Below are 27,819 nucleotides of genomic sequence, written 5' to 3'. Positions count from 1 at the left end.
CATACTTGCCTTGCATAATAATGGCATGGGCAGGAGGACTCATGGCAATATCTTAGTGAGCTCTTTTAACTTATGATTATGTATAAATGTAAACTTGCAAGTAAAGACTGCATTCTATAAGTCTTTTTGTAGTTACTAGCAATTTTAAAATGTTATCCTCATAAATCTTTGGAAAGCATTCGTTTTGGAATTGGAGATTAAACATGGTTAGGTTTTGTTTGTCGGGAGGTGTTGCTTATTTAATTTGTTGCTAAAGTAACCTTTCTCTTTCTCATCTTGTATAGCTTTTTGCTTTTCTCTGTTCCTATCATGAGAACCATTCTTTTCAGCTGGCAATGATAGCTTGTTAAGTCTTTGTGTCATGTTCCTAACGTCATGGCACTTTTCATGATTTTCTCACATAATCACTTCTTGGAATGAAGAATCTAAATGAGTGCGGTAAACCAGAAATGTCCTCTTCCAAATCCGTATTCTACTGGAAGGTAGACAAAGAATTTGACGAAAAGTAGATTCTGTGATAATTCTCTGTGGTGCTTGAGCACTTTTCCTTTGAGGATTTTCTTTACAATGCTCAGAGCAGTTCCAAATTAGTGCCTATGATAGGCTTGGTTTCTCTAACAACAGATTTGTGTGTTAAAATAATTAATCCTCAACATGAAGTTTTATTTCCCTAAAAGTTATATGCCACTTTTTTTACAGCCCAAAGCAGTAGTGATTAACACTAAATAAAAATTCAGAATAGATTGCAAACTTATACAGCAAATGCAAATAAAACAATGTTAACGATTAAGTAATGGTTGCTGATATCCTGTTAGTAAGCTACAATGCTCTAAATCTGTCTTAGATATTCCTCAAGGGAAAAGTGCACAATAAAGAGAATTGGCACTGTCAGAAGACTTCTTTTGCGATGTTGCTCAAGGGAAAAGTATACAAGTCCTGAAGAGAACTGGCTCTGGATTGGCACTGTCCCAACACTGTCTTATGACATTCAATGTATTCTTCTATTCAGTGTGTAGGTTGGAATTTTCTCTTAATCATGCAACAACCCAATGCCTAAAACCTATTTTGAACCATGCAACTATCTTCCACCCCAGCCTCGTCATTTCCGGCTTGTCGGTAGCGAGGGGATGATTGGCAGAATGTCCAAATATTTTCCTTTAGCTGAAGGCAGTGTACTCTGGGAACCTGGAGGTTCCTGCTTCTTGGCTTGCAATGCAGCCACTAAAGGAAAATAGCTGGACACCTCCTGTCAGATCCCCTGCTTGATGACAGGAAATGAATGGCTGTGTTGTAGCTTCCAGAGATATGGATATTAAGACACAACCACAAGAGAGATGTATGTCTGCTGATGCAGGGTCACGGGCCATATGATCAGCCAATGAAAATGGTAGAATAAGCAGATTAGACTGAATCAGTGCTTAAGCTTGTAAAAATCTTCTACAAAGGTAATATTTATCTAAAAACTGGCCAAACCATGAGTATTAAGAGATATTTCTGCTGTTCTTGAAGATAGCGGTTTGCCATTTTAGATCTTGGGCAACTGGGTGTTCCTTCAAGGTTCAGAACTGACCTTCTAATTTCTCTTCCATGAAGGTCTTAATAGCAGCAAAATGACAATGCCAAATAGTGCCAGTGGTGTTAAGTCCTCATATCTGTCTTCTAGGTATCTATCTGTTTATCTTATCTATGTTTGACTGAGTGCAGAATAAATGTGGATTCACACCTAACCCAACCCAACTCTTAAAACAACCCGAACTGTTGATAAGCTACAGTCAGTAAAACACCTTTGCACTTTTTGTCGTAGCTTTTTAATTTTCAGTACTTTCCAGATTTTATTTCTTACCTTACATAAGTAAAGAGAAGAACTTGTCCGGGAACCCTTAAAAGTATGCCTTTTAAGGTCCACTACCTGGTTTCCGTTTTGGCCATAAAGAAGATTCAAGGGATAACTGCTCAACAGGCAAAAGAGACAAAGACTTGTACAGGCAATCCCCAAGTTAGGACAAGATAGGATCTCTTGGTTTGTTCTTAAGTTGAATTTATATATAAGTTGGAACAGGTACATTTTAAGTCTAGCATCAGATAGATAGATAGATAGATAGATAGATAGATAGATAGATAGATAGATAGATAGAACAATTGCATTTGGATAATTGTGTAGCATCTGCAGGAATGCTGACTTACAGATACTTAACAATTATTCCTACTTGCATCAGGACCACTCTGTGAGTTGTTTCTTCATAAATCTTACAGCAGCCAAATTTTGGGTTGTCTGCTCAGGCTTGGTGTATTCTGTGCTCTGAGAATGGGGCCTTGAAGCAAAACTTTAACCTTACATGAGCTGCAATTAAATTAGTGAATTGTGTTAAGTTTCAGATTATTCAAATATTGTTTATCGCTGTTGCCTAGCGTTACGAGATTTGATTAACTATCTAATACTGTTCTTGAAAAACTGGTTAAGTGGTATGTTATGCATTGATTTTACAGGACAAGACATGCCATAACAACAGTTTTTGATGTTTGTTCATTGAGGAGATAAAATGTTGTTGTCAATAACATTAAAACACTGCAGTATAAGTGTTATTTGTAGATTCTGTCTTGAAGTTAAAATGCTTCTATCAAAACAATTCCTTCTTTCTAACTTAGTGGGGAAGGAGGGATGCCTTGCTAACTATATGTTGAGAATGCTTTGGATGTACCTGGAAGCTGGAAATGAATATGGTAAGGCAGATGGCTGGATTGCAGAAGTCTGCAACTGTGGTTGTTGTTGTTGTTTATTCGTTCAGTCGCTTCCGACTCTTTGTGACCTCATGCACCAGCCCACGCCCTGATGGTCGCCACCCCCAGCTCCTTCAAGGTCTAGCCAGTCACTTCAAGAATACCATCCATCCATCTTGCCCTTGGTCGACCCCTCTTCCTTTTTCCTTCCATTTTCCCCAGCATCATTATTTTCTCCAAGCAACTGTGGTACAAAAATATTTATGTGTGGCTTTGTAATTTACCATCTTCTCATACAAATAGGCATTATAGGTTGTTTTTTTTTATATAAAAAAGTCCTTTGAGCCTAATTGTTATGCTCAACCATCTCCAATCTGCCCCTCCAGAGGTATTTGGACTGAAACACCCATTATCTTCAGCTACATTGACTGGTCTGTTTGAAGACAATAATCTCTAAACCATAAGATCATTGCTATAATTTCATTGCTGTGGAAAATCCATGCTACTTCATTATTTTTGCATTTGCGTACATTTACCTATTTGGTCTATTGATAACAAAATGATACATTGGTAGAAAGAAGTAGAGCAACCATTTGCTATATTCTTGTGGCCAAACTGGGGGCAGCTTTGGCAAAAATCCAAGCAGGTTGTGTCCCACAATTCTTGTTTCACAGCTTATACTCTATTTTTAATGTTGTTAAGCTCTGCACTTTTCATGAACAGACATTTCTTGAGGTGTGTTTCTCTCTCTCATCCCCCCCCCCCCCCCCCCCCCGTGCAGATAAGGTAGTACGTTTTCTTTGTCTTCTGGCAGGAAATTGCTGTCTGTCACTAGTAAGGGTTTGGTTGTGGTCATGTTCTAACCTAGTCAGATCTTGAGGTTTGTTACTACTGTGGAAAGCTATGGTTATTGCTGTGGGTTCTTGGATAATAGAAAAATATTAGGAATGAGTTTTCCCAATATAGTTTTTGTATCTCAGTTTCAGCAATAGCAGAGAAATCTCCCTAGAGTGTTTTCATATTTACCATAGTTTGAAACTTCATACCTTTCTTTTTGTGTCTTGTATTAATTTATCAAAATACCATTGTGCTTCAAATCTCTCCATATTTTTGTTTATACTTTACTGCTACCCTGTTTATTCATTTGTAAGTCTATAAATTATAGTGAAAATCTCAACCCCCAAAAACTGGGTGTACTTATCCATAAGTCAGTATGAGTACTGTACCTTAACTCTTGTCAATAAAAGAACCATTTCCTTCTTTGAACAGCAAAAGGTGAGACTGTCATCCATCCCTGGAGAAGCTAAAATAAACACTGGCCCCTTCTCCAGCTCCACTGTGGCACTACATCTGGCCTTTTTGAACTCCCAGGCGATGAAATGGTGTCCCTATGATGTGGCATTGGTACTTTCCCCTCTTTGTGGAATGACGTTATCCATGGGTCATATCAAAATCCATATTTATGGGCTGAAATCCTGCATGAGGTCAGTTTATACATGAGGTCAGCTTATACATGAGCATATACAGTAATTCTCTCACTTATAGATATTTGCTTAGTTTCTTACGAAGGTCTGCTATAGTCAGGTTCTTTTGTGACCGAAAACATGTGGATCACAGTTTTACTGGAAAAGAACACCTGAAGCATGACTAGAATTTGTAGTCAATGAAAAAAATCCTGACATATTCCTTTTGGAATCTTTTACTATAACCCCACGTATAAATGATGAGGAATGTATGCAGAAAAGTCCTTAGACTGCCTTTCCAGACCCCAGACTTCAAATACTAACCCTGCAGCCCCCTTTCTCATATTTCAAGAGTATTATTTCCTTATGGTGCTTTTAAAAGTAGCAGACCTGTTGCTTGCAACAGGAAAATGACCTGGAGGGAGAAGAAGGAAACATTAATCTAGAAAAACAAACAAAAACAAATAAATGTATTAAAGATTATTTTAAATACAGCAAGCGAGGAACTAAATAAGAAAAGGAAGAGAGAACAATGCAAAGCAGACATATAAAAAGATGGATACAGGCAAAAGAGAAAAACTTTCTGAGTTTAACAAGATTCAGATTTCTTCCACTGGCCAAAATAGATTGAGTTTCTGTAGCCCTAGGTGGTTCAGCTAATTAATAAAACATATACTAAAATAAGATAGGAAAACTACTAATAGTTAGACCAGGGGTCCCCAGACTAAGGCCCGGGGGCTGGATGCGGCCCTCCAAGGTCATTTACCTGGCCCCCGCCCTCAGTTTTATAATATAATATTTTTATATCATTTTAAATAATATAATATATTGTATATACATATAATATTGATAATAATATAATGTTATACAATATAATACTAATAATACCATATAATAATATTAATTATATGATATATATTACATATAATATTACAGTATAGTGGTATAGTTCAATATCTATATATATAAAAGGGTAATGAAATTTCGGCCTAGGACAAAACAGCAAAACTACACATCCCAGAAACACTAAACTTGGCAGCACAACCCCTCATCCATGCCTCTACGTTCATACAACAAAAAGAAAAGAAATATAAAGTCCTCATTAGAGGGAGAGGAATAATTGTTTTTATCCAATTGATGCCAGTTAGAAGGCTAAGCTCCACCCACTTGGTCTGCTGTCAGTTAGAAGGCTAAGCTCCACCCACTTGGTCTGCTAGCAACCCACTCAACCCAGGGCCACTTCAATCAGGCCTCTTCCACACTGCCTATAAAATACAGATTATCTGATTTCAACTGGATTATATGGCAGTGAAGACTCAAGATGAGCACAAAGCCCCAGAGTCAGACACTGGACTTAATGTCAGGGGAAAACCTTTACCCTTTACCTTAACTACCACCAATTCCTCAATACTTTATTTCCCATACCACCATACTTTGCCACAGCAACGCGTGGCCGGGCACAGATAGTAGTAATATATAATGCTAATATTGTGCTATGCTAATAATATAATATATTGTACTAGCTGTGCCCGGCCACGCGTTGCTGTGGCGAAGTATGGTGGTATGGGAAATAAAGTATTGAGGAATTGGTGGTAGTTAAGGTAAAGGGTAAAGGTTTTCCCCAGACATTAAGTCCAGTTGTGTCTGACTCTGGAGGTTGGTGCTCATCTCCATTTCTAAGCCGAAGAGCCGGCGTTGTCCGTAGACTCCTCCAAGGTCATGTGGGATGACTACATGGAGCGGCGTTACCTTCCCGCCGGAGCAGTACCTATTGATGCACTCACATTTGCATGTTTTCGAACTTCTGGGTTGGCAGAAGCTGGGGCTAACAGTGGGGGCTCTCTCCGCTCCCCCAATTCAAACCTGTGGCCTTTCGGTCCAGAAGTTCAGCAGCTCAGCGTTTTAACACGCTGCGCCATCAGGGGATATTATTTCCTAAAGGTTGTGAATATACAATATTTCTGATTGGTTTTTTTTTGTTTGTTGGAGGCAAGTATGAATGCTGCAATTAGGAAAAATGATCAGGATGTAATGGCCTTGCAGCTTTAAAGCCTGGCTGTTTCCTCCCTGAGTGAATTTTTTGTTGGGAGGTGTTAGCTGGCCCTGATTGTTTCCTGTCTGGAATTCCCTTGTTTTCAGAGTGGTGTTGTTTGCGATATTTTATATGCTTCTACTGTCTGTGGCCCTGAGAAAACAGGATTTGCCAGACTTTGATGATGGGAATACTTTGTTGGGAGGTGTTAGCTGGCCCCAATTGTTTCCTGTGTGGAATTCCCCTATTTATTTACTGTGCTGGTTTTAGAGATTATATTGTTCTGCATTATTCTATCCCAGTAATTATTTCATATTAAAGAAGAATCTCACTTATCCAACATTCGCTTATACAATGTTCTGGATTATCCAACGCAGTCTGCCTTTTCATAATCAATGTTTTTGTAGTCAGTGTTTTAAATTCATTGTGATATTTTAGTGGTAAATTTGTAAATACAGTACAGTAGAGTCTCACTTATCCAACATAAACGGGCCGGCAGAACGTTGGATAAGCGAATAACTTGGATAATGAGGAATTAAGGATAACCCTATTAAACATCAAATTAAGTTATGATTTTACAAATTAAGCACCAAAACATCATGTTAGACAACAAATTTGTCAGAAAAAGTAGTTCAGTACACAGTAATGCTATACAGTAATTACTGTATTTATGAATTTAGCACCAAAATATCACGATATATTGAAAGCATTGACTACAAAAATGCGTTGGATAATCCAGAACGTTGGATAAGCGAGTGTTGGATAAGTGAGACTCTACTGTAAATACTACATAGCATTACTGCGCATGGAACTACTTTTTCTGTCAAATTTGTTGTATAATATGATGTTTTGGTGCTTAATTTGTATAACGATTACCTAATTTGATGTTTAATTGGCTTTTCCTGAATCCCTTCTTATTATCCAACATATTCACTTATCCTGCCTGCCTGTTTACGTTGGATAAGTGAGACTCTACTGTATATTTCTAATCTTATATTATCTGCTTAGAACTGGATTATATGAGGCCCCTTCTTCACAGCTGTATAAAATGCACACTGAAGTGGATTATATGGCAGTGTGGAGTCAAGATAATCCAGTGCAAAGCAGATAATATAAGATTATAAATGGGTTATATAGCTGTGTTGAAGGGCCTTGAGTCTACACTGCCATATAATCCAGTGCAAATTAGATAATCTGTGGAAGAAGCCTAAGTGAGGCCTAAATCTGCCTGTCCCCTAACTGAAATCTGGCTGTCCCTTGGTTGCTAGGCAACCAAGTGGGCAGAGATTAGCCCTCTAAACTGGCAGCAATTGGATAAAAAAAATTATTGCTCTCCCTCTAATTAGGACTTTATTTTTCTTTTCTTTTTGTTGTATCAACCTTGAGGCGTGGATGATGGGTTGTGTTGTCAAATTTTGAGGTTGGGGGGCCTGTACTTTTGTTGTTTTGTGAATTGCCGTGATGCCATCACTCTTTTATATATATAGATGTACATACAGCTGCTTCTGAGTCCCCTTCGGGGTGAGAAGGGCAGGATATAAATGTAATAAATAAATATAGTAAATGAATAAATAAATAATTTTAGACTTAGGCTCACCCAAAGTCTGAAATGACTTGAAGACACACAACAACAACAACAACAACAACAACAACAACAATCCTAATTAACCTGACTATCTCATTGGCCAGAAGCAGGACCTCACTTCCCATTGAAATCCTGATAGGTTTATGTTGGTTACAATTGTTTTCATTTTTAAATATTGTATTGTTCTTTCATTGTTGTTTTGCACTACAAATAAGACATGTGCAGTGTGCATAGGAATTTGTTCTTTTTTTTTCCAAATGATAATTCGGCCCCTCCACAGTCTGAAGGATTGTGGACCGGCCCTCTGCTTTAAAAGTTTGAGGACCCCTGAGTTAGACTTTTCTTTAAGAAATCATACTTGCGTTCTTTCCAAATTTCTCCTCCTCTACAATTAGCTTTGATGTTACCAGGAACAGCTTATGTTGTGTTGAATGTACATTAGAAATGACACAAGTGAGAGACTGACAGATAATTTGAAATACAATCAAAACGCAAATTGAGAGGAAGAATGAGATTTTAGCATTCTACTTTCAAAATCCTTCTGAGTGATTAATAATTTATGTGTCATGAGCCATCCTAAAAATTAAATATGAATAAAGAAATCTTGCTCTGTATTATATACCAAAGTTTTCTGAATTCTGCAATAAATTCTGAAGTGTTGTGGGATGGGGGTGTATCTGAATTCCTTTTAATTAAGATGAAGTATTTGTGCTCTACCTGGGTATATCTGAAATAATAATGTAATGGATGCAAATTGCCTCAGTGGTTTATTGTGAGTAAAGTGTCATGCTTTCTCCGGAGACTTGTGAGCCTCCTCTTGTTATTATTTTAATTTGCCAGATAGGCGAAGTGGCAAGTAATGCAAATCCCCCCCCCCCCATTTGTTGTAGAAATTGTGTAATTGTAGCAATTTGTCAAAAGCAGCAGTTCTTATGTAACTGAAGGTAGCAAACAGAGAAAGCGGCTGGATATAATTGATAATTACTGGGGAAAAGTCTTCAGAGGCTTTCACTTTCTAATGTAGAAGTTTAAAAAATACCTCTTCCCACCACTGTTGAAGGTTACATAGAATTTTTAAATCTAGGAATGTTTTCTCTCCCTTCTCCTTTTAAACTGGATAGAATAATTTTGCGCATGAAACAGATTCTAAAACCCATAGAAATATGGGAGAAGCATGGAAATTCCAAAAATTGGGATTAACCCTTGAGTTTCATAGTTAAAATAAGTCCCACAATGGAGACTACAGGTTGCATGAGTCACAAGTAAGTGTGAAGGAGACACCAAACAAAACTCGTGGGAATTAAGATGAAATTGTGCAACCCCATTTCTGGAAATGCAAGCCTAGTTTATTGTTGTTAACTTTCTTTAACCCGATTTTGATTTATGGTGACCCTACAGATGAGAGACCTGCAAGTCACCCTATCCTCAACAGACCTGCTCAAGCCCTTCAAACTCAAGGCCATTGAACTAGATAAGATCCTGAAGTATAAAGATATATCACTGAATACCAAAGTTTTGGTGGTCCATACCATCCTAGTCCCTATATCTGTGCATGCACAGTGAAAAAAGCTGATAGGAAGAACATCAACTGATTTGAGATGTGGAGCTGGAGAAGAGTTTTGTAGATACTGTAGATTGTTAAAAAGACAAATATCTTGGTCCTGTACTCTCCCTAGAAGTCAGGTTGATTAACTTGAGGCTGTTGTGCTTTGGCCGTATCATAGGAAGAGATGACTCACCAGAAAAGATAATAATACTTAATAAAATTCAGAAATCCAACTCTTACTTTAGATGAAAAGCCTTTTCCTTCTAAGAGGGAAATTCTTCACCTAGTACTATCCTCTTGGATGGGATGGGATTCTGTATTTTTAAGATTGCTTCCTTGATATATTTATGTATATCTTTCTGTATATATTTCAGATTTCAATATTAATGTCAAAAATACGTTGTATGATTTTACATAGGATTTGTGCTACATTAGAACAGTAAAGATAAATATCACTTAAGTAAAATAAACATTAAATATTAAATAACAAAAAATAAGGTGTAAACACTAAGCTAATTTGATGATATTGTAAGCATCTTCAAATTGCTTGCTGATCTATGATGACTCCATGAATTTCATAGGGTTTTTTTAAAAATACTCAGTGGTGATTTGCCATTGCCTTTACCTGAAGTACTACTTACAGCACCTGGTATTCCTTGGTTGTTTGCTTTCCAAATGCTAACCAGACCTGGACCTGCTTAGCTTCTGATATCAGGAGGGAGTTGGTGGCTGCACAGTATTTCGGCAACACTTTAGTTGTTAGAGTAGCCAATAGTTCCAAACATCATCAGAAATAATACTTTGGGGTTGGGTGAGAGAGTAAAAAGGTGTTGTAAAGTAGCCCAGATATCTGTTTTACAATCATTTAGTGTGAGTGATAGAAGAATTATGATGACTCAATAAATAATCTGTTATTAGAATAAAGCTGTTGATAGATGGTTTTCACTACTAAGCCACAGGAATTTTGACCACATGCTGAAGGATTTGTATATGAGTTTTTGCCCTACATTCATGGAGATGAAATGCCTAAATGGGCAGTAGAATATATTGATCCTGTGAGAAAATGCAAATACCATGTGGATAATTAATATTTCTCATAATAGTAATATTTTCTCCTGCATGTTGAACTATATAGATTCTATATGTTATGCTTTACTGAGGAGAGGTGTTTTTTTTATTTGTCTGGGATGGGGAAAGTGTGGCTTTCTGAATATTTTTTTACAAACCTCCAGAATTTCTTATTCTTTAAGAAACATATTTTCTTATACAAGACTACTCAAGCTCTAAGATCTTTGAGGAAGCCTTTCTCTCAGTACCATCACACTCCCAGAAATAGAGTGGATACAAGTGAAAGAGCCTTTTTGGTGGCTCCCTACCTTCCTAGAATGGCTAGCGTAGCTCCCTCCTTGACTTCCTTCTCTTGGTATGAAAAAAAAAAATCCTATTCCAGCAGATCTTGAGGAATTGACTGCAGTAAGTTTCTGATTATTGTGTAATCTACTTGTTTTTTATATTGTGTCTTTTAATTATTGTAATGATTTCAATTCTATATCTTATTTAATTGCTTTCAAGTATATTTTATATACACACACATATATATAATGTCTTGTATGCTTTTAATCTGTTCTCTTTTAATATTTTGTAAGCCTCATTTTTGACTTCCAAAGTCTGGTTTTGTACACACACACATGTGGAACATCTCAATTTCCTACATTCTGAGTATTTCTTCAGGTAAATATAGCCTTTTTTCTTTTTGTGGAGATTTAGACTGCTTTATTTTACATTCCCAACTTCTCTAGCATTCCTTTGAAGATCCACAAATCAAAACTGGAAGTGAGTAAATGACCTCTTCTTATAATTTTTTGTGCATTGCAAAGACTGAAGCACCTATTTGATTCTCAGGTGCAGCAGAGTTGCTTATTCCTGTTTCAGAGGGATCTTTCTGATTGTTGACAACCTGGCTGCCAGACTCAGATTGTCTCTGCAGTGCAAATGCCCTCTGCAGAACTGAGATGTGGTTTACTGGTAGGAAAGCTGCTGTGATGGGACATAGTTATTGAGTAGGCACGTGTATAATCAGGCACTGCTTTGTAGCCTTGATGGGAAAATGTCCCAGCTGAGCAGATTTATACTTGACCTTGCTGGTTTTACATTGCCCTCTACTGTGACTCCCTTCCTTGCCCACTACTGGAATGTGGCCCTTGAGACCTTTTCCAGACTGAAGTGAACTCTCTATACAACCAAGTTAGATGGTTAAAACCGAGAGTAGCGACTGCCTTACTATTGATCTTCACAAGCTGCTTAATCAACATTTGGGTTCTTTTATAACCAAAAGAATGAAATAAAGGTGTAAAAGTGAATGTGTATCACTTGCCGACCATTTATCAGGTTAGAGCACATGGGGATTAATATGGACTTTTGTCTAAAAATTCTGGGCAACCAAATGATGTACCCACCCACTCAATGATATAGTCTTCCTACATGAGGAAGTGAAAATGGGTTGGTCACTCATATTATCTGTCTTCTTTTTTTATATTTTCTGATCTTAAATGCCTCTCCTAAGATGGTGAATCCTAATGGGAAATTATTTACTATTTTACTGGAGATAAATTGTCCTTGTATTCAACTCCCAGACTTAAGATGAAGAAAAATAATAGCTCATGGAGATTTGTTTCTACCATCTGTTTTATATTGTGAAGTTGCGTAACATCAACTTTAGTTTGCCATGCACATTGTCACGAGCAAAACGTTAGTCAAATTACATAGACTAAATGTTGAATCGTTTTAACATGTGGAACTAATTTTCTAGTATTTCCCCCCTCCCTTCTTTGGCTTTATGAAAAAGAGCTTGATGACATTTTTGGTACTTTTCCAACTCTTCTTTGCTGAGGGTAAACAGGGGTTTTAAAAAGGTTATGTCTAGAAATACAGTCTCTCTATTGGGGCTTCTTTGTAATATTTTATGATCTCAGTCTAGAAATCTTTCAGTGTGACTGTAGCTGAGAGCAGTTACATTATCTGGGCTTTTTAAGAAAAAGAAAGCATTTCTGACTACAGAAGCTTCCAATACAGTAAGATCCTATATCTGTGGATCTGAAATCAGTGGCTTCTATATCTATGGTTTCATTTAACAGCAGTTCACAAAACAGTGTTGAATTTTTTTGGAGGGGGGTACAGGAAGCTTAATCAGGAAGCTGTCCCTCTTTTTCTGGGGTGACAGAGCAGAGCAAAGGCTCTGTCACAGGAGAAGGATGGGAAGTCACTCTTCCAGGTGAGAAAACTGAGAAATGATAAAGCAAGAATTGCCCCCGTCCCAGTCAACTCCCTTCCAAAGTCTGAGACTGTTATGTGTATCTTAAATGGGAAGAATCAGTACTGCCACCATTGCCAAGTCCCAAAGCTGTTGTGTGCACACTTTCCCAAAAGCCTAGGGTTGGGAGAGGAAGAGCAGGAAGAATTGCCATTGTCACCATTGCTAACTATGGAATCCCATTGAAATTGGACTTTGGGGGTGGGTGGGTGAGAGGGTGAGTAAGTAAGCTTTATTAAGGTACTACTGTTTTTTCTCCTGGGCAGCAAAGCCGAGTGAGGTCTCTATCACTGGGGAGAAGCATGGGGAGCCACCTCTCCTTCTCCCAGGCAATGAAATAAAAGGGCACGAGGTGAGCATGGGATGGGTGGGGAGAATAGCCAACAGTATTTTTTGACTCAAAGTGTGAAAATAGAGTGTTTGCTATTACCCCCAGTTTCATGTGTCTGCAAGAAGTCCTGGACGAGATTCCTACAGTAATCTGTTGTGGTAAAACTAATATGGTTCTCTATACTGCTTTCATACTTTCAAAAACTAATGGGGAGGGGAGTTGGTCAAAAATCTTTCCTATATCCCAAACGTCTGTGTTCCCCAGGTTTCATAGGAATGGTAACTAGAGCTTGGGACAGTTTCCTTTTTGGGCTGAAGCTCCCAGAATCCATTGGCCAACATATCCAAAAATAGGAACCTTCTAATTTGTGATACTATCACACTTTCATACTTTCAAAAGATTCAGTTTGATGCAAAAATACATTTGTTTAAATGTTTCAGATAGCAGTGGAATGGATTCTTAAAAAGAGAAACATTGCATGTCAATCCTGCCGCCTCCTCTCCTCATTGTAGTTACATTCCTGTTTGTAGATTGAGATACTGCCTAATTTTTTCTCTCTGTTCTATTATCTTCACTCCATAAATGTCACATGTAGGGAAACTGCCTGATATTCTTATGCCCATTTCAAAAACTTCAGCCTGCGTTTTCATACAATGAAAGCAAAAATTTCAAGCTGTCGAGTTACATACAGTAACTCAAGGCAGAACTAATAAACAACAGAACTGATTAAATTCAAATGGCAGCGAATAGAGGAATTGTAAGTAACGTGTTTCATCATTGGTGGATGTTCCACCAACGATGAAAGTAAAAAGTTTGTGCAAAATAGGGGGTTTTCCTACTGACTGTATCTAAATTGCAGAATTTTGATCACAGTGTCCTTGATTATTTCAGTGTGTCTCATGTGTGAGACATGTGGTTTTGCCTCCTCACTTTTTGGTTTGATCCCTTGGTTGTGGTTTCTGAGGATTTATGGTTGGAATCAGATGGTGAACACTTAAAAGTAGTTAATAAAATAAGATGTTATAGTCCAAGTCTTCCATCAAAACAAATGAGAACCGTTACTTAAAAATATAAAGTAACAGTATATTCCTATACATCTCTACTCATGTGCCTTTCTGATTTCAAACTGATCATATGCCCAGTTAAGGAGAATAGATTTACATCCATAGTAACCAAAAAGGACATCATTAATATTCTGATTTTTCATGTCCATAACTACAATCATTTATTTTTAATGCAGCTTCACAGAGCCATGAATAAAGCTTGGGTTAAAGGCCAGCTTTGTACTATGGATGGGAACTTCCAGTTAGCTGAGGGACTATTTCAATATTTCTTTTGATGTCTAAAAAATCTAGCAATTTATGAGTAGAAGAAGAAAATGTAATGCATTTTGCATCAGAATTACCATTTAATATATTTCTTTCTGAGATCCTGAATCATCTCCTCATTTTAATGGGAATGAATGGGGGAAGATGTTTGTAGTCTTAGTAACCGATCAGAGCTTTCAGTAAAGATATAGCATGAGAGTGCTTTATAGTCTGGGCCTTCTTTAGAATAGTTTGTATTTTGTCTTTTTAATCCTTCTAGGCTCACTGGGACTTGTAAACTGAAAAGATTTACTGCTGCCCTCTCCAGGGGTGGCCATAGAATTAAGAGTTCAAATTTCTTAAATTCCTGAATTCCCCAAGAGGGAAAGGAATAAGGGGAAGTGACAGTCTTCATCTCAGTGGAACAAAGTATAGGATTATTGCCCACTGTAGTATGTGACTGTAGACATGTCTTCTCTAAATAATGACTTCAGGAGTGCTGGGATAAGAATTTGACTTGCCTATGCCCTTCTTATATCTTTTTTTAAAAAATTTGATGCCAAATGTGCATAAGCAAATGTACATGCATAGTCATATAAATTACTCCCTCAGCTCAAGAGTAGTTCCATGCACAGTGAAGGTCAGTAGATTAAACTAGACAGCAACATTAATGTCTCACAAACCCATTTTCTGAAAAATTGCTTAAAATATCACACTTAGAAAAGCTGAGGGTTGCTAACATGAAATACAGTGCCATTGCAATGTTTTGTTCTTCACTTAAAAACACTAAAATTGTTCTGTTGATTTGGCCTTTTTCACATCCTCCTAAATATTTGTCACACTGGTTCTTCATTCATTTTTTTAAAAAACTCCTTTCCAGTTTTCCCCACATGCCTGCGATTTAAACGTATTTCTGAAATGCTGATTTAAACCATGTTTGTCATTTTATCATATACATTTCCTGAAGAAGAGTAAATAATTTCTGTTTAATGGATCTCGCCTTGCAGCATAACTGAAGTTTTTATTATGCTGTCAGGAGAACAATCTAAATCCTCTGGTTATGCAGTGCAGACCTTTTGCGCTAAACGAAAAGCTTAGAGACTAAGGTAGTAGGTGGTAAGATTATGAAATTAAAATCGTCGAGGTACAAGATTATTTTAAGGCAAAGGGCCCAGTCTTACCTTTCCAGAAGCACTGTGGAGCAATTTTCCCATCACATAGAAAATGAATGTTCATGCTGCTTATTTGATAATTGTAAATATTCATGTTCTGAACATTTAATTACATTAGACACAGTGCATAACCTTGTGTATTATGCTTGATCTCAGAAAGGAAACATTTTCCTTCCTTTGTGATTTTTATGTGGTTGGGGAAAGGAGGACTCAATTCAGAATGCTTAATAGAGAGTTGTGGAATCAATCTTAAGAGTTGTGTGTAGATTTTTATATTAGAATTAAATGCAAGTATCCTTTTAAACCTTATAAATAGCATATCTGAAACTTCCATTTTTCAGGGTAGCATCATTAAAGAATAGGTGCTCAAAGGCAAGTGAGTACAATATCAATATAAATCCATGGACCTAGAAAATGAGAAGATGTTAATTTAGGCATTGCAACAATGCTGTCAGCTTGGGGATTTGAAAGAGGAAAGTCAAAATTGCTTTTTTTATTGGAACAAAACTGGATTTATTGAGTAAACCTCACACATACACATGTGTTAGAAAAACCGTAAGAATTAAAATGTCATATCTATCTTACCAAGAAAACCCTATAGTAGATTCATTTTAGGGTTGCCAGAGATTGGGAGCAACTTAAAGGTATACAACAACAATAACAACAATAACAAATATATACAATGCCTCCATTTCATCTTGGTGCTTTAGTACGTACCTGTTTATTTTCTTGTTCATTTTAAGCAAATAAGCAAAGATGTGAAAATGGATGACATAAAGTTGTAGAGGTCCATTTTCTCTAGCAGTCTGACCCACAGGCTACATTGATTTCCATATGCCCTAAAATGTGCTTTTTTCCACTCACAATGTCCCTTGCACCCTCTGGACCAACAGAAGCAGTTTTATTATGTTTAAAAGAGGCCCTGTTAAAAACCAGAAAGGGTTTTAATAGTTTTTAAAAGTAAGGAGAAGCAATAGGTAGTGCAGTTCACCAAGATTCAATGAGAAGGCATATAGGTGGGGCATCAGGTTGCAGCAGGCCCCTCAGTAGCATAAATTGCCTTCATAGAAAGATTAAATATAGTCTTAAAGTAACCTTTTCATGATGACTAGGGATGGGCAACCATCTTTTATTCTAAAGAGCGCCAGGAATCTTTGATAGGCTTGGGCAGAACACAAGGTGTTTGTGAACTGTCTGTTCTGTCCATGCCAAACCTTGTTAAGAACTTCGAAGGCCTATCTCCCCCTCCAGAGCCTATTAGTGGATCGATATTTACTATTAGCTGACCCTGCTAATAGTCTGCTTTTAATTTGTTTTTCTTATAACATGTTTTTAACTTGTTCTTTTATTTGACTTTTATGGGAACTGTGATTCCCCTTTTCGGGCACCTGTGCCCATTTTCATATATTCTGGTCATAGACCGTAATAAATTGCTGATACTGATACTGAGTGATGACCAAACTGGTCTGTAAGTCCTTGGCTTGAAAGGAAGAAAAGACATCCGCAAAGCAACCCATGCTGAAATTATGGAAAAAGTCATTGACAAAGCTTTGCTTCCCTCATTCTTCTTATCCCACATGTAGGAAATAGAGTGGGAATAAGAACTGATAGAGTTTGATTAGAAAACAAAAGATGTGCATGTCTGTGAATGGAGATTTCTCTTTTCTTATTCTGTTCCCTTCATCAAGCTGTTTAAAGTATTTGGGCATCTGTGAGTATGAGTATGCATGCAAGAGCCAGCCTGGTGTAGTGGTTTCAATGTTGGACTCTGTCTCTGGAAACGGATGGTCAATTCGCCACTTGGTTGTGGAAACCCACTTGGGGACCTTTGGAAAGTCACTCTCTCTTACCATCGAGCAGGGCAAAAGTGAAGCCTCTTCTGAACAAATCTTGCCAAGAAAATCCTGTGATGGATCTGCCATATATTAGGAATGACTTGAAAACACATGACCAATGCATATGTACTTGCTGAGAGACTCGAAGTATATACACTCATCCTTCTGTTCCTTTCTCACTACTTGCAGATGTTCATGGGGCCCCACCTCTGCATACTAAATAAAACCAATTGAGTAGAAGTAAAGTCTATACAGATTCAGAATAAATTAAAGGCAATGCAGTGAAAAAAGCAAACAAAAGTCTTGAAAGTTAAGGTGTATTTTTTTTAAAAAAGCATTGCATTAAGGATATGTTATATGTAAACAATTAAATGTATTTAGAGAAAACCAGATTTCAAATATGAAGCATATCTATCTTAAATGTATACCATTTGGATTCTGTGGCAGGCACTCTGGATGCAATATCCTATACTTTTCCACAAAACATAAACATCTGTTTAATTTAATTCTGGAGACATATCTGTGTTTAATGTGTTTAGCGTGGTTCTAAGTCTCCAATATCATAATCTTTTAATCTTTAATCTGTTGTCTATTACCTGTTCTATATATGGCTGTTTTTTTCCCTTGTAAATACTTGTTTCTAAGAAGTCTTTTTTTAAAACTTTTTTTCAGAGGATATTCAACTCCTTTGTGTACACAGAAAAAATTTCAAATGGTGAAAGTGAAGTTCAACAGGTAAGGAAACATTTTTCTGATTCTTTTATATGATTTTTTTAAAATGTAGCAATAATACCCTTAATTTCACTATATACTTTTTACTTTTGAATACACGGTTTCTATTTCATGTTTTTTGTCTTCATTTCTCCATGTTTCATTCCTGTAATGTTCTCATGCTATAGGAGCTGGGATTGAATAGTTTGTGGCATGAGCAGGTGTCACCAGAGCTTGCTACTTCAGGAGTACTATATTTTTTAAATTGTCTTTGCTTAAATGAGAGACTTTTGGATCAGCTGTCTTAATACTTTTTCTTCCCCTTGCTTTTTAGAAAGCTACTATCATAGTAGGCCCTGGTTCTCTAGTAAAGCTTCTCTCAGTCAAGCGTCCAGCATTCAAACCCCCTGAAGTGTAAATAAGACAAAACAAAACAAAAGCAGTTCATCTGGAAACACTTTCTCTTGTCCTCTGCCTGGGAGGGAAAGTAGATCAAAGAATGATGGAGTGAGCAGGGCCATGTGAGCCCTCATAGAAGGGCCATTTGGAAGCAAAAAGTCTGTAGGGGAAACAAAAAGAAGCAACTGTGCCAATTATCCCCAATGTTAATGATAAACACAAGAGGCGGGTTATGTGGCCTTCTGTATTGTACCAATTAAGATGGGCATGATGGCCTTCTATACTGCGCCGATTAAGGTGGCTGTTTGGGACTCTGCTTTGTGACGCACTCATGGAAGGAGTGCAGACCTTTTCTCTGTGTGGCAAAGTACATTAAGGCTTATTCTTTGTTGTCATGGTGGGCCTTCAAGTAGTTTCTGACCTATGGCTAGGTTACGCTTGTACATTAATGTTATCCCTTTGGCTCAACTGGCTAGGTTTGACCATGCCAGTATCTGTGAGCTACATGTTACTGGAAGACTGAACTATCCCCATCAGCTGTATGTTACCGTAGTGAAGGTAATTGTGGATTTTAATGTCATTTTTTAAAAAATGTCATGATTATTGGTCTTCTCATTGAGGAAACATCCTAAACATTGCTTCCTCCCACCCGTCTTTCAAGAAGTTCAGATTCGCGTTGCTCCCATCCTTACCTTCACAGTTGTCTTGCATAGAAAACTATGTGAATTAGAGATGTAAGTTCTTCCAAGCTATCACAAATATATATAACAATTTTCTCCCTTCCATGGGAAAAAACCAATATCCCTTTGCAGTACTCTCACCACATTTGAATATTCTAAATATTGTGGAAAAGCTTTTATTGGAGAAAAACATTTTGAGCATAAAAATCCAGGTTTTTGTACAGAAAACCATGATGGAAACCTATTTTCTGCACACAAAAAATGTTTTTCTGTTTTAAAAGCCCCACTGGGTTTTCATTTCAGCATAAGTCATCTGTCAAAACCTTTTTTTAAACCTGCACATAGTTTTTGTTTGTCTATTATCAATTTGTCTATTTGTTTATTTTTGTCTATTTTTGTTTGTCTAATGTCTGACAAAATCAGGAGCCACAATACTGGATACAGTATTAAACCTATAATCACCATACACCCTAGTGCACGCATAGACCCTAGTGATGTGCATAGGAATTCCCTGGAAATTGGATAGCATCAAGGATGCCACTCTGAGATCCTTGTAGAGATTATAGGCTTTATTACAAAGTTGATAAGGAGGGAAAAATTCTAAATTGGCAAAGTCATGTGTGTGATTCCTGTGACTGTTGCCAGATTAACATTAACTGCTAAGGCACTTTTACAAAACTGGTTCAATTGTATAAACCAAAAAGAAGGGAGAGTTGGCACAACATGGATATTGCATAAAATTGGAACTACATTTTCATTGCTTGGTTGCCGGCAACAGCTATTACTAATTAGAGCTTTTTGTCATATCAAAATAGTGGGTGACAAGTGGAAGAAGTTAAATAGATGCCACCAGCAACTGTAACAGGTCATATGAACTGGTTATAACTCTGTGTTGACAAATTCACTTTAATCAATTGGTTTATCACCTTGGCTTTCATTGCTGGGTAAGTGGCAATGAGCTCTGATAACTTGATAATAGAGAACATGATAATTGATAATAATATATTGTCAGAGTATCATGTTATTTATTACATCCTTTAAGGAGTGCACTATGCTTAGTTAAGTACTTCAGAGTACATTTTCATTAGCTACTCTTATATTGAAGTTAGCATTGTTCAATGGTTCCCTGTGTTTGGTTACCATTGCTTATCAGGGTAGTATTTCATGGTGAAGATTATTTATGTAAGAAAAGAGTTTAAACTAAAAGGCTTCAGTCCTTTGTAGGGGTTTTGAGTTCTAGGGTATATCACTAAGAAAATCCTACATAGATTTGGATTTTAAAAGTTACTATTGACTTATTCCTGTTGTTGATCTTGGAAGTTGCACAGTAAGTTGCTTATGATTTCTGGGGAGCTAGTGTTTATACCTCTCACTTTAAGCATTTTAAAACAAAGAGTTGGACAACCTGTTTTCATAATAAAGTAGGGGCATAGCTTCATTATATGGGTAAGATAATCCAATGATTGCTGAAGCTTTATGTGTGCAACCTGATGGGATCTTGTGTGTTCTGAACAGTATATAAAGTACAGAAAGAGAAGGCAAAGAGAAAGGGATTGCACAGCTATTCTTTTAGTAAACACTAACTGCAGCATCCAATTGTATTGTCTAGTATATAATTTCCAGAGAGCTAATAATATATATATTGGTTTTTAATCTTTCTATATTGTTATTTTGATCAATAATTTCATTTTTGATTTGTTTAATGTGCTCTGCTTTTTCTTGGTTGGCTCAAACAAAATAAATTTCAGATTCAAACACCAACTGTAGCATTCAAAGTATCAGTTACCTTTTGGACTATAGCTACCATAAGCCCTGAACAGTATAAACATGCTACTGGGTAAATGGAGGTTGTAGTTCAAAAGTCCCAACTCCATCAGCATCACTCCCAACAGTGACTTCAGGCTACCTATGGCCTGATTACAATAGCTAGTCCCATTTAAAGTAAAGTAGCATGAATCTCATTCTTGCCAGAGAAAAATGTCAAGACCCCACAGACAAGGAAATCCCAGCCAGCTTACTGACTGTTAGGAATTGTGGGAGTTAAAGTCCAAAACACCCAGAAGGCCAAAGTTTGCCCATGCCTGCTATAGCTCAATAGATCTGTTCAGAGAACCTACCAGTAGGAAGGCTTGAGTTATAGTTGGGAAATCTCAGTTGTTTATGAGACCTATCATTGTCGAAGTTAATGTGAAAAAAGCAATGGGAAACTATGGTTTATCATTTAGATGAATTGTTTATTGACATTTAACATAACTTGATTGCTGAAATAATCAGTGATGTGATTTGGCAATTATTCATAATGAAGCTACTATCTTTCTACAATTCTAATACATACATTTTCCCCCCGATATAAACAACTCTAAAAATGGGGTGCATTTTAGAATCACAATTGTATCTTATGTAATTTTGTTGTTGTTGTTGCTACTGAAATTAGGATGTGTCTTACAACTGATGATGTCTTAACAGTTGAAGAAATACAGTAGTATGATTCAAGTACTTTGCCATTTAGACGGGGTGGATACCAGATGCTGTGTAGAGTATCTTTCAAAGAAAGGTATTGAGCAAACCACCTCTTAAGTTTTCCTTTCCTAAGGAAACTGCAAAATTAATGGGATCCCCCTAACAGATAGCTTGAAGGCACACACATAAACAGTGCACGATGCTTCAAAGCGTAGCACAGAGACCAGTAAAGGATGTGTTTCATTGAGGTATTTACAAACAGTGTTTCTGGGAAGATGTGGAATATTCCCTCATCCCAAACAATTACCTTTGGCCTTTTGAGAAAATATTCTGCCAAATCAGTTTATTTGTAATATAAAGAGAATAGATGCATGATCTGGTTTAAAGGGGGGGGAGGGATTTCATATTCATCTGGAATGGTCTTATATCAAGTTGCAGACTTGAAGCACGTCTGCTCGTACACCATCATTTAATTGTTAAGGAAACTCACTAAAATGTATAAAGTGGAGTTTCCACCTTCCTGGGTCTATTGTTGGTCTATTGGACCAGTCTTATAGAGCTACCTGGAGAGTTGTAACGTTCCCACCTCTGATATATTATGCTTCTGGCATAGTAGTAACATTAACCAGAGGAGTATAAAAGGGCATAACTGCAGAATCTTTGTGTTGTTCACAAAGGGGTTTCAATATTTAGGTGTATAAACCTTAGAATCCTGCCAACCTAGCATCCTGACAACCTAGCAGTTCGAAAACATGCAAATGTGAGTAGATAAATAGGTACTGCTCCGGCGGGCAGGTAATGGCACTCCATGCAGTCATGCCGGCCACATGACCTTGGAGGTGTCTACGGACAACGCCGGCTCTTCGGCTTAGAAATGGAGATGAGCACCAACCCCCAGAATTGGTCACAACTGGACTTAACGTCAGGGGAAAACCTTTACCTTTACCTTTAAAACATAGAAATAAATTATCCAACATTTTGCGTTTACTTATATTTTAAGTGTTTACCACAGTGTATTCACATTGCCATGAAAATCTGAAATGGTGGCTAAAATTAAATACAATGGTTGCAAGCAGTTGAAATAGTGTTATATTTTGCCCCTCTTTTTTAAAAAAATAAAAGAACAATTTCTTGCTTGCACTCTTAATTCAAATTAACAGATGCGAGATATTTCTAATTGTAAGTCCCTTGCTTTTGGGTATAGGTTGAGTAAACAAGACATATGGATGGGAAAGCAGTATCTTCTTTCTGTGATAAAAAAATAAGGCAAATATATTATTATATGAATAACTAAATATCTTGAAAACACTTTGGTCATCCTGGAATACAATTCTTCTGCACATTGCGGTCAGGACAATCTTACTATGGGCATGCTAAATTTGGGTGTGTGCATGTGAGAGAGCATTTGTGTGAAATTGAGAGCTAAAAGGACTTATTGTCAAAGTAACTATAAAATCTAGGCCTTTTGGAAGCATCTTGATCTTTTCAAAGACAGTTTCATTGGCTTTATTCAAAGGATAATGCTTTTCTCCTATCATTTTCTGGGTGGTCTGTACACCACTTAGAATCATATGGGTTAAATTATACAACAGCTTTTAGAAGAAGGGTTGGGAGAGATATGGAGGGAGGGTCTTCTGGTAAAGCTTCCAATAGTTATTGCTTACAGCATAGCCCTAGACGCATACATTAACCCTTAACTAGATATAAATAAATGTCTAAACATTCTAAGTATTGTGATTAATACTTTGCTGTCAGAGAAGATAGATGGGGCTCCCAATAGGCATAACTGCCATGGTTAAAAGCTCGGGACTGAAAAGATCGAAAGAGTAAGTGAGCACTTCTGTTTTAATTATAACTGGGTCTTTTAGTGCTAATGAATCATGAGTGCTGGAGTTTTATCTGTAAGAGGAATATATACAAATTGGTCATATTAAAACAAAAGCAGACAGATTGTAAGCAAACCTAATCCTCCATCAGCCCTTCCTTTTCTTGGCATTCCTTAGCACCTTCCTGTCATCCTAAAAACCTTAGTTACCAGTTCATCAGTTGAGGATGTTTATTACCTACCAATCCATTATAATGTGTAAGCATGCCAACTTTCTACAGACCAATGAAAAGGGAAAATGCAGCTGTTTGGCTTTGCCTGAAAATAGTTATTACATTAGGCTTTCATGACACCTGAGAGTCAGACTTGGCACACAGTTCTCCAAAATTTGGAATTGACTGTTGTTTGTAGCAACATCCTTATAGATTTCTTTCTGCTGGCATTCTAGTGAATACGTTTAATAAATAATAAATAAATCTAGGGAATAAATTTGATACTTAAGAATCATGCTGTGGAAGAATAACTGTGGGTTGTTTTGTTTTTTAGCTAACTGTGGTGGAGTAAAGAATATAACAAAACTGAGTTTTACATACATTTGCAGTTATGTAACACAGCACATTTCTGCTACACAGAAAATAAATAATAGAACTTAAGAAATACCTCAGTTTCATTGGAACCATTTTTAAATAAACAGTTGTGATATATTTAGCTTCAGATGGACTATGATATGATGAGGTGAGATAGATTTTTAAAAGCTGAGCTTTACTTCAATATCAACGTGGAATTAATCTCTACTCTTCAAATCCCCGAAGAAGTTTGTGAATATCATTTTGATTTATTCTCCACCAGCTCATATGCTCTTTCCACTAAAATTCTTCCCTGCCTTTCACCCCATCAAAAGCTGCAGAAATGCAGTTGTTAAGATGTCGTCAACTGAACTAAGGTTTTTACCTTCTCTGTGAGTTCATTGATTAGTCTCAATTAACTTACAGAGTTCTTCACAACCATTCTAGTGTCCTATATGGCAGAATCATTGTACGGATTGCAGAAAAATGCATATGAAATTCCTCTGTCCTTCTTCACTATTGTGTTGTTTCTTAATCTTAAAGCGGAGAACAACTGGGACCCCAGAAAAACAACCAGAAAACCCTAAAACAAAACAAAACACCCCAAAGCCTAAAAGTTAGAAAGTGTTCACTGATGTATTTCAATACAGGATATAGATTTTCAATGTTTTTTAAGAAACATCACACATTTGTTTTGTATCAAATGTCCTATGGTCCCAAGTGCAAGCAATAATAATAAACATCTGGATGTTGATGCTTTGTAGTATGGCTAATCCTGCTTGATGCTGTAAGATAATCATGGTCAGCCCTGGTTAGTACTTGGATGAGAGACTGCTGACAAGTAACAGGTGCTTTAAGCTCTATTTCAGAGGAAGGGACTGATGAAATTAACTCTCCATATTCCTTGCCTAAGGAAATCCTGAGTGAAATCCATATGATCACCATAGGTTGAGAGACAACTGAAAGGCATATAAACACAGAGAGGCTCTGTTAAAAGTTGAATTAAAGGCGTTGGTGTTTTCTCCTCCCATTGGCAGTTCAACATTTCTTCTCTGTCATTCTAACTTTAATTAGTTACTCCATGCCTACTTATTACATGAGCTCAAGGAACATGGTTCATAAAGAGCTATGAATACCACAGAATTGTGCAGGAGAACTTGGTGATATCTAGTGAAAAATACTTTTTAGTTCTCCAACACAATTCTGTGATTACCTTCCACAAGATGTTGGTCATAGAATGGCACTGGATGCCTAGAGAAAATACTTCTCCAAGCATTGCTAAGTCTTCCTCTGCCATTTTGTGGCATGCTTTGACTGGAAGCCCCAAGACATTTTTCTTTTCAGGTACATGAAAATTGTATTACATAAAGGTTCATGTAATGGATCCCTTGCATATCAGTGGATCTACTGTACCTCTCAGGAACTGGGACCCTGAAAATGAATTACCTTACATTTCTACACAGTTGGGACCTTTTGCTTCCAACTTCGGAATAGTCATTTATTGTCATGGGCAATGCTTTGTTCTTCTCTTGACTTTCAGTTTTTCTCAATTTTTATTAGCACCTTAGATTTTACTTCAGCAACAATCTTATAAAAAAATTTCATCAAGAAACTCCTTTTTTCTCCAAGGTCCCATTATGTTCTTGATAGTCCAGTGTTCTCTTTTTACATCCTATACTTTAATCATATGGCATTTAGTTTGATAGTGCCACAGTGATTTTTTCACTGATAAAATGACTTATCAAACTTTCTGTCATTCTATCTATGATAAGATTTTCATACAAGCAACACTGTGGCACTATCAAACTAAACTAAACTTAATATATCTAGACGATGATGTATGTCTAGATGTGTTAATTTTCCTCCCCTGCATACGCCAAAGTGCATAGGTGGGTTTTTAGTGACTTTTTAAAGGTGAGGAGAGAGGAGGCAGTTTTTAGTTCTTTTGGGAGGGAGTTCCAGAGGCGTGGGGGAGCGACCACGAAGAATCTCCCCTCTCTCGTTCCCACCAGCCATGCTTGAGATGAGGGTTGGACCAAGAGCAGGGTCTCTTCCACAATACTCAAACCGGTTTGTATATGTATGTGGTTCTCAACCTGGGGTCCCCAGATGTTTTTGGCCTACAACTCTCAGAAATCCCAGCCAATTTACCAGCTGTTAGGATTTCTGGGAGTTGAAGGTCAAAAACATCTGGGGACCCCAGGTTGAGAACCAGTGGTATACAGAGATGCGGTTCTGCAAATAGTCTGGGCCTGAACCGTTTAGGGATTTCTGAGTGGCAAGTGCTTTCTTCAGCAACAAAGCCAATTCAAAAACTAAGAAACAAATAATTATTCAAAGAAAACATAATGCTAACATTCATTTTAGTCTTCACTAGACTAGACCCATTGAGTCTATTATATGTATCCTTAAGTTATATCACCATACAGCATTTGATCTAGTTTAGATCAGTGGATTGCCAACCATAATTTTAGACATAGAGATATACTGGGGGTATTCTATCCGATTATTGCCCTGGTACCTTTTGAAGTTAAAATTGAGCTGAGTTTCCTTATTTGAAGTGTATAGAATAATGGAGTTGTCTTTCTGAATTGCTGCTTTGGACAGTCTGGTATCATACATTCACATAGTTTCAGGTGGCCTTCACTTGATTTATACTGCAGGCTGGATTATGTCTCCTTAGTACGAAGCAATTCTGCAGGGCATTGTTAAAATATGCAACTCAGTTTTTTTAAAAAAAAAATACACAAGTTCATCTGTTTGTTGAAGATTTGCTAGGATATGCCAGCAGCGATAACTGATAGGGTCACCCTCTTTGATATCCATTACAGAAGTAGTTCCTCAAATTGTACATGCAGCAACCTGAATAAGTTTGCTTGTGAAAAGGGTCAGGAAGTGTCACCGCTGTGTAAACAAATCACGTTTGCAGGCTTAACTGTAGCTCTAAGGAAGGTGTTAGCATTGTATCATATGGAAAGAAACAGCTGATAGATAGCAGGCATTCCTATAGATCTCCTGTTTGTAATTCAACCTGTCATCAGATAGGGGATGAGCTTGCCTCCTAAATCCAGCTATAAGTTGAAGAGATGATATCGAATACAGCTTGGCAATGGAACATACAAAATAGTTTCTGCAGAGGATATGATAAAATCACTGTAGATGTAGCAAACAGCCTAGTTTGAATTATATGAGACAATAGCTAGTGATTATCAGGCCACATGGGAAGCAATGAGTGACCATAGATAGGAAAGATTTGTTAAACTACTTCCGTAGCCATGTGTTGTTTTACATGATATAGTCCTGTTAAATTCTTTGCAATTCTCATAAGATTGCTGCACCGAGACACTAAAATTCTATGTGTTCTTCTTGGAAGTGGGCCATTTGTTATATCAAATTGTACATGCACCAAATTGTACATGTTGCCTTAATTGAAGCATATTTTGAATACAGTTTCAAAACATTAAAATTGTATCACTGGCATTAATAAAATATATTATTCTTGCTGCACCGGTGAAGGGACACAGAGTTTGGAGAGGGAGGAAATATCAGTGAGAGTTTAGCAGTTAAAAAGAGCATTTAAAGCTCAAGGGGTATATGCAAACGAGTAAGCTGTCTCTGGAGAAATAGAGATTCGCCGATGTTATGATGAAATATTGAAAATAGGAGTAGTAGCATTTTAAATGCTTTTACATGTGGGCACAAATAATATGCAAACAGGAGTGTGTGCATAGTAGTCACACTGTATGGTTTTTCTATATAGTTCTCATTCTGTTTTTCAACCACTATTTTGTATTTTCTTCTTCATTGTAAACAAAATCCCATAGAACTAAAACTAATATTTTATCATGTGGTTGGTGATAGGTCCTTGGAAGGGGGAAA

At 37.1% G+C, this 27,819-nt stretch overlaps 1 protein-coding gene across 2 annotated transcripts in view; it reads left to right on the top strand.

Annotated features, from left to right (window-relative positions):
• Window positions 1-27,819, top strand: part of cachd1 (cache domain containing 1) — a 175,100-nt gene that overhangs the window by 45,775 nt on the left and 101,506 nt on the right. For both annotated transcript variants that reach the window (XM_003220133.4, XM_008109317.3), the window contains exon 2: window positions 17,972-18,034. In XM_003220133.4, coding sequence (XP_003220181.2) covers window positions 17,972-18,034 — 63 coding nt within the window. The remainder of the gene's footprint in view (window positions 1-17,971; window positions 18,035-27,819) is intronic.

Source organism: Anolis carolinensis, chromosome 4, assembly GCF_035594765.1.
Source record: "Anolis carolinensis isolate JA03-04 chromosome 4, rAnoCar3.1.pri, whole genome shotgun sequence".
In the NCBI taxonomy this organism is placed as follows: domain Eukaryota; kingdom Metazoa; phylum Chordata; class Lepidosauria; order Squamata; family Dactyloidae; genus Anolis; species Anolis carolinensis.
This window is presented reverse-complemented; position numbering and strand designations above follow the sequence as displayed.